This window comes from Otolemur garnettii, unplaced genomic scaffold (assembly GCF_000181295.1).
Source record: "Otolemur garnettii isolate 467f Iridium unplaced genomic scaffold, OtoGar3 scaffold00038, whole genome shotgun sequence".
In the NCBI taxonomy this organism is placed as follows: Eukaryota; Metazoa; Chordata; class Mammalia; order Primates; family Galagidae; genus Otolemur; species Otolemur garnettii.
In genome coordinates this window covers 11,423,411-11,430,998 of record NW_003852433.1, presented here as the reverse complement: position 1 = coordinate 11,430,998, position 7,588 = coordinate 11,423,411, and the positions used below count along the sequence as shown (strand labels likewise).

Sequence of the window (7,588 nt, the reverse complement as noted above, 5' to 3'; positions counted from 1 at the left end):
GGGAGAAGCACCCAGAGGCGCGGGGAGGCGGTGTCCCAGAGTGTAGACGCAGCACGCAGCTAACTCTGCGTCAGAAGCAAGGTAAAGGTGGAAAATAAACTCTAATTTAACAATTATCTGCCGACTTTCACCCGGGTGCTGAGGGGTGCGCTCTGCTCGTCCTGCCACAGCTTCCTCTTCCAGATCCAGGAGCACTCCCAGCCCGATACTCACACACCTACAGGCACACACAGTCGGGCTCTGGCCCCGAGTCCTTTGCCTCCTGTCGGGCGCCCGGCATCCCGCACCGCCTGGTCCCAGGGAGGGAGTGCTTTTCCAATCTCGCCCAGCCCCCAAGACCGGGAGGAAGCCGTGTCTCAGCCCTCTCCCCACTGCAGTTGGATTTCACTCCCCATCTCCTTCTAATTCACTTCCAACTGTTTTGCAACTTGTTCTCTAGGCACTTTCTCTTTTTCTCCGTTCTCCCCGAACTTCCTTTCCTCCCCATTTCGTTGTCCGTTTTTTCCGTCCCCTCTCCTCCCACCTTTTTCTGCCTTTTCCCAAATTACGCGCTTTGAGCTTCGCCTCTGGGCTTCTCGACTCCTTTTTTCTGATACTTGAGCTCCTGCAAAAATGTTGTTCCTTCCTCTGGTGTTCGGCCGCCCCCAGCCTGGCCTCTTCCAGACCAGGAAGCCTCGGGTAGCGGATGGGACCTCTGGAGCCCGAGAGTAGGGCGAACAGCACTCCAAAGCGCGCACTTCTCTTCGCCAGCGCTTGGGCTGCGGGGCCCACGCGACATCTGTCGCCTGCGCTCCCGGCTCACACCCCGCGCACCCCCGCAGCTCCCAGGGCGCTGCCACCCCCCACGCTCCGGCTGCCGCCTCTCCCGGCGGGAGCAGACGCTCGGGCCTCGCCTGCGGGCACTGCGCCAGCTTCCCAGGGTGTCGGCGGCTCACCGCCCGGCCTGGGTCGACAGGGACCCAGCGCGGCTGTCTAAGTCACCACAGATCTTCACCTTCCCGTATTATCCCCACCTAAGGTGGACTCAGCCCGATTCTCTCCACTCTCTGCAGCGCTACCTCTCTGCTCCAGAACCCGGAAAGACGATCCTTCCATTTTTGCTTCCCCAAAGTGCCTAGAACAGTGCCTTGCGCACACGTAGTGCTCAGTATTTCCCACCACCACCACCGCAAAAGCCTAGCAACCTTCTCCTACAGACACCAAACACACTAGGAACTCAATAGCCACTTCCCGTGCCCCCATTCTGCGCGCGCAGTTTCGAGCGTACAGCAAGCTCTGGAAACATTGCCTTCCTCAACGGTGCCCAGAACCCAGAAGGAGCTCAGTAAATGCTCCTTCATTAAGACTTCACCTTGGAGTTTACCTTAGTGTCTTATCTCAGCCCACTCCTTTTCATCACAGCGACAACCGTCGGGGGCCTAATAGGCCAAGCTCCTTAAACTGGACACCTCTCTAGAGAAGAAGCGAAGTTGGCAAGGCGGAAGAAAACTGCCAATGCGTGGAGTTTGGGGAGAAAGAATGGGCCAGAAACCTAGTGGGAGAAGTCGCGAGATGCGCTTGGGGCGCCAGAGGATGAGGGGAAAGAAACGAGAGAAGTGACGCAGGGAGAAGGGGTTTGGGAGCAGAGGCGATGGAGACCGTAGTGACTCAAGAACGGCAAGTTGCTTGGAAGGGGAAACCTCTCTGGAAACCGCAACAGATAATTATTTGGCGTGATTTATAACTTGCATTGTGTGTTTGTTTACTCGTAGGGTTGAAGAGCATTATGGACGCTGAGGTCCTCTCAAAGCTACTGAACTGGGGTGGAAGGGAGGGAGCGCTGGCAAAAGGGCTGAAGAAGTCAGAAGGAGAAACCGTGGGCCTGGCACTTGTTAGGAGAGGTGGTGACTAGGCAGGATAGGAGGACTGAGATCTTTGCAAAAGAAGGAACAGGAAGACGGAGAGGGGAGACGGAGAAGGGAAGAGAAGAAAGCCAAACTTGCCACTCTCCCGCTCCCAGGCCAGCCCGGCGTCTCCACTGCCCAGCTGCCGCGCCCTGGCTCTCGCTCGCTCGCGTACCTGTTGCTCGCTCCGGCTGAGTCTCGGCTCCGGACCCACCAAGAAGCCCCGCGTTCCTACAAGTTCCGCCTGCCGAGCAGCCAGGCCGCCAGCGCCGCCACCTGCGCGGCAGCGCACAGCCAGGGCCAGTAGGTGGTGAGCGCGCCGGGCGCTGGCGCCCTCCGGCTCCGCGCGCGGCGCCGCCACATGGTGCGCTGGTGCAGCTCGTCGCCGAGCGCCTTGAGCCGGGCAGCTGTGAGCTGCGCGGCAGACGAGCGCAGACCCAGACGACCCGCGCTGCAGGCGCACACGGCCGGGGGGCCGCGGCCGCGGTGCAGGGGGCACGGGCACATGACCGCTGGCCTCTCTCCCTCCCCGCGCTCGGGCGCCCCTCGCCTCCTCTCCGTCCGGCCTCAGCGCCCGCGGCCGCCGCTCTCCAGCCGCCGGGGGCCTCCCCTGGACACCAAGTTTCTCCTTGTGTTGTGCGTTTGTTGTGCTGACGGCGCTATTATTAATTAAAGTGTCACATGGTGGAGGGGGGCGGGGAGGGGGGGTTACATCATCCGGCCCCGCGGGGGTGGGGGGGCTGCAGGCAGAAGAAACCGAGAGGTAACTTTTAACCCTAACGGCGCCGGCAGCGAGGGGGCGCGCGGTTTGGGAGACTAGGAGTGCGGCGCGCTGGAACGGGAGAAGGCGCCCCACGGCGTAGGTCCTCGGCTTTGGGGTCTCGAGGGGCCCCGGAGGAGCTCGAAGGAAGATTTTCTCCTTCCTCTTTTCCTGAATTCAGCTCTAGTTCCGATTTGGCGAGGGAAGCTAGCTTGTTTGCGGTTTTGGATGGAGCTGATACCGAATTCAGTTGCATTATGCAAAAATATTCCGAGGCCGTTGTTTTGTTTGGGGAGTTGGGTGGATTCAAGATCTTATGGAAGGACCAGACTAAAGCTTACTTGCCCCATTTCAGGTCTGACTTGGCACCTGTAGGCTTCGGGTATGAACACATCGGACGCATGCCCCCAGTTGGCTCTGGCCTTCGCAGTCTGACCCTAACGCGCCCCTAGCGCCGGATGAGAAACCCGGACAGAGATGAGGGGTCCAGCCTGAATCCTGGTAGGGATCCTCTGTAGGAGCAACGCGCGCACTGGGGCACACAGAACCCGCCCTGAAAGGCCCACCTAGGAGCTTTCTAGAGGGAAACTTCTTGTTTGCTTTCATTGTGAATATTATTTTCCTGAAGAAGTTACAGTTAATAGCGACAATCTTGACTAAATGCGCAGTGGAGGCCCTAAGGGGCGAGTGGGGAGGGACAGCGGCCTTACATTTCATTTCCCTCTCTCCAATTGAACTGCCGCCCCTGTACACTTCCAAACTAGAACTTCTGGAGTTGTTGCTGCTAGTGAAGGTACAGATGAGCAAGGGGACTCTCAGGATCTGGGGGGTGGGGGAAAGAACCCTTCTGCGATCTTAAATCGATTAGGATTCAGACAACTGGAGGAGTCCAGAGGTGGCTCCAAGGCAAGGCGGAGGTGTGGGCCATGTTGTGGAAGCTTTCCTACTCTTCTCACCAGCAGAGTATTGCCAAGGCCTGGTGAGTTCTTTGGTCCTTGGAAAAGCTTCTTCCAGACTATGCCCTTAGATTTGGTATGGATTTATCAGGAGGAGAGGTTTTCCCCAGGGCCTGAAGCATGGTAAAAATGACAAAGTCAGGGCTCAGATCCCACTAGGTTCTGTGATGTTGGTGACCCTTACCCTTCCGCAACCCTAATTCTCCTACGCTTAATAATGGCCAACATTTATTGAGTGTCTTCTGTGTCTGGCACCTGTAGGCTTCCAGTGTCCTTGTATCTTCTGATTAAAGTGATTCTCCCAGGAATTATACGATAAGGGGAAGGAAGGGTGCACAATTACTGATGTAAAGATGGAGAAACTGAGGCACAGGTGGATAAGGCCTCTTGCCCAAGCTCACAGAGTTAGTAAAACCTGTATTTAAACTAGGGCAATCTGCCAAAGACTCGATGCTCTTAACCATGGTTTTATACTGCCCCCTATAATCTGGGAATAATAATACCTCCCTCCCAGGATTGGGGCAGAGATTAAATAAAAGAAATGTATGCCAAGCACCTGGCACGCGGTGGGCCCTGGATAAACCTTGGTTCCCTTTGCTTCTGGCCAGAACCACTTTCTATTCTCCTAGGACTCACCTCCTTAATCCCCCCTAGTCTTTGCAAAGAGGACCTGATCCATTGCCCGGGTGTAGCGTTCCAAGAATGAAGATACAGTGTCTATTTAAAAAGCCCTTTGGATTTAAATTGAACAATTCCCTCCCCCCCCCCTTTTTAATCTGCACGCTTTTAACGGCTCACTTCATGGACATTAATTTTAATGGGACGATTATTACCCTGTTTGGAAGGCTGCCCCTCGAAATGCTGGGCTCACAAGGTGGCGCTGGGTCGGGGCCCAGCAGCTTGAATGATGTCTGTGGAAGAGAGAGCGCAGCCTTGGCTGTGGGGACGTATCAGTCAGCAGAGGGAGAAGGGAAGGGGTGATGGAAAAGTGGAAGAAAAGAGAAGACCTCTGCCTCCCTGAAACTGAGTCTGACAGTCCTTCATTTCCTCATACTAGTTTACTTTGCCCTATCCGACTACTTAATAACTGGAAAACTTGGCCTTGACATGAAGCTTTTTGTAGCCTACATTCAACGGGAAAATGGGAATAATAAACATAATGATACCTACTTCACAGGGTAAATATTAGTGAAGCCCCTAGCACAGTGCCTGGTACTTTGGTAACATTTAATAAATGTTGATGACTGTTAATATTTCAAAATAGATCATGTAGTTGTTATTACAAATGTACTTTGAGGCTCGGTGCCTATAGCTCAACCAGCTAAGGCGCCAGCCACGTGCACCTAAGGTGGCGGGTTCGAATCCCCCCCCCACCCGCCAAACAACAATGACGGCTGGAACCAAAAAAAAAAAAAAAAATGGCCGGGCGTTGTGGCGGGCACCTGTGGTCCCAGCTACTTGGGAGGTGGAGGCAGGAGACTCGCTTGAGCCCAGGAGTTGGAGGTTGCTGTGAGCTGTAATGCCACGGCACTCTACTCAGGGGGACAGCTTGAGGCTCTGTCTCAAAAAAAAAAAACAAATGTACTTTGAAGAATGTTGGGGACCCACACCCTCAAATATATAGAGTTCTCCTGTTGTGAGTTGCTGATTCCACTACTGATGTTAAGCATTCCAGAGACAGCAAATCCTCTGGGGAGAATAACATAATACTCTCCTAATACTTTAGTAAAAGTAAGTTTTGATTTTAAGTTTTTTGTTTGTTTGTTTGTTTTCCCGGGGCTGGGTCTGAACCCACCACCTCCAGCATATGGGGCTGGCGCCCTACCCTTTGACCCATAGGCGCCACCCATGATTTTAAATTTTAATGTAATAAATACATGTTGCTCACTCTGTGCTAGACACTGGTTTTTATTTTTTTGTTTTGTTTTGTTTTGTTTTTTGATTCAGGCCCAAGCTAGAGTGCAGTGACTGTCGTCATGGTTCACTGCAACCTTGAACTTCTCAGGCCCCTGCCTCAGCCTCCCAAGTAGGTAGGACTAGAGGAACACATCCCTATGCCCAGCTAATTTTTAAAAAATTTCTTTTCTGGGGCTTGGCATCCATACCAAAGTGGCTATAGCACCAGCCACATACACCAAGGTTGGCGGGTTCAAACCTAGCCCAGGCCAGCTAAACAACAATGTCAACTATAATAAAAATAGCCGGCATTGTGGCAGGTGCCTATAGTCCCAGCTACTTGGGAGGCTGAGGCAAGAGAATTGCTTAAGCCCAAGAGTTTGAGATTGCTGTGAGCTGTGACGCTACAGCACTCTACTGAGGGCGGCATAATGAGACTCTGTCTCAAAAAAAAAAAAATTCTAAGGCGGGCATAGTGCTTCACCATTGTAATCCTAGTACTTTGGGAGGCTGATGTTGGCGAATTGCTTGAGCTCAGGAGTTCAAGACCAGCCTGAGCAAGAGTAAGACCCTATCTCTACTAAAAATAGAAAAACTAGTAAGGCATTGTCTCGGGTGCCTATAGTCCCAGCTACCTGGGAGACTGAGGCAGGAGGATCACTTGAGCCCAAGGTTGCTGTGAGCTACAATGCACCATGACACTCTACCCAGGGTGACAGAGTGAAGCTCTGTCTAAATAAATAAATAAATAAATAAAATATATATATAATATATAGATAGATAGATAGATAGATAGATCTGTGTGTGTGTGTGTGTGTGTGTGTGTGTGTGTGTGTGTGTATTTCTTTACTGGAGACAGGGTTCTCACTATATTGCCCAGGCTGGTCTCAAACTCCTGACCTCAAGCAATCCTCCTGCCTCAGCCTCCCAAAGTGCTAGGATTACAGGCATGAGCCACTGCACCCTGCCTGTGCCAAGGACTCTTCTGAGTGCCTCAGACATACTAACTCATTTAATTCTCCTTATAACTGTATGAGATAGGCACTATGATTAGCCCACTATTTGGGATGAGCAAACCAATGCAGAGCATTTAAGAGTCTCATAGCCAAAGTCTCATAGCTGTCTGGCCCCAGGGTTTGTGCTCTTTAGCATTATGTTGCCACAAGGGACTTGGGAAGAGGGAAGGAGGCTGTCATGGCATGAATTGTGTCCCCCTCCCCAAAATTGATATGTTAAAGTCCTAACCCTTGGTACCTCAGGATGTGACTGTATTTGGAGACAGAATCTTTTTTTTTTTTTTGGCTGGGGCTGGGTTTGAACCCGCCACCTCCAGCATATGGGGCCTGTGCCCTACTCCTATGAGCCATAGGCGCCACCCCTGGAGATGGATTCTTTAATAAAGAAGTAATTCAACTAAAATGAGGGCATTGGGGTGGACCCTAATCCAATCTGACTGGTATCTTTATAAGAAGAGAGAATTGGAGCACAGATACACACAGAGGGAAGACCACAGGAAGACAGAGGGAGAGGACGGCCCTCTATGGGCTAAGGAAAGAGGCCTGGGACATAGTGTTCCTTCACAGTCCTTGGAAGAAACCAACCCTTCAAACTCATTGATCTTGAACTTTCAGCCTCTAGAACTGTGAGAAAATACATTTTTGTGGTTTAATGCACCCAGACACCAGTATGTTGCTAGGGCAGCCATAGAGAACAAATGCAGAGGAGAACAAATGTCCTAAATAGGAAATTAGAAATAGATATTTCAGCAGACTGTGGCTGTTTACTTTGGGGCAGGTGCTTGGACATTTTCTTGGATTCTTGGGAAGGGCAAGTTGCAGGACTGCTTACCTATTCCCCTTCTTCCTCTTCCTCTTCGTTGTACTATTAAAGAATTTTAAAGCAGGAGGAGTTTTAGGAGATTATGAGGTGTCCCATGGGAAATTGTAGCTAAATGTATCTTTTTGTTTTTTGAGACAGAGCCTCAATCTTTTGCCCTGGGTAGAGTACTGTGGCATCACAGCTCACAGCAACCTCCAACTCCTGGGCTCAAGCGATTCTCTTGCCTCAGCCTCCCAAGTAGCTGGGACTACAGG

General features: G+C 52.0%; 1 protein-coding gene and 1 pseudogene across 1 annotated transcript; one reads left to right on the top strand and one right to left on the bottom strand.

Annotated features, from left to right (window-relative positions):
* Positions 1 to 2,114: 2,114 nt before the first annotated feature.
* On the bottom strand, positions 2,115 to 2,390 carry HRK (harakiri, BCL2 interacting protein). The gene has a single exon (XM_012805234.1). The coding sequence runs from the start codon at positions 2,388 to 2,390 to the stop codon at positions 2,115 to 2,117; it is 276 nt and encodes a 91-aa protein (XP_012660688.1).
* Positions 2,391 to 3,569: 1,179 nt separating this feature from the next.
* The window catches only part of LOC100945677, a 13,552-nt pseudogene continuing 9,533 nt past the window's right edge, over positions 3,570 to 7,588 (top strand).

Coding starts and splice junctions, on each gene's coding strand:
- HRK (XM_012805234.1), bottom strand. CDS start 2,390: ATGTGCCCGTGCCCCCTGCACCGCGGCCGCGGCCCCCCGGCCGTGTGC.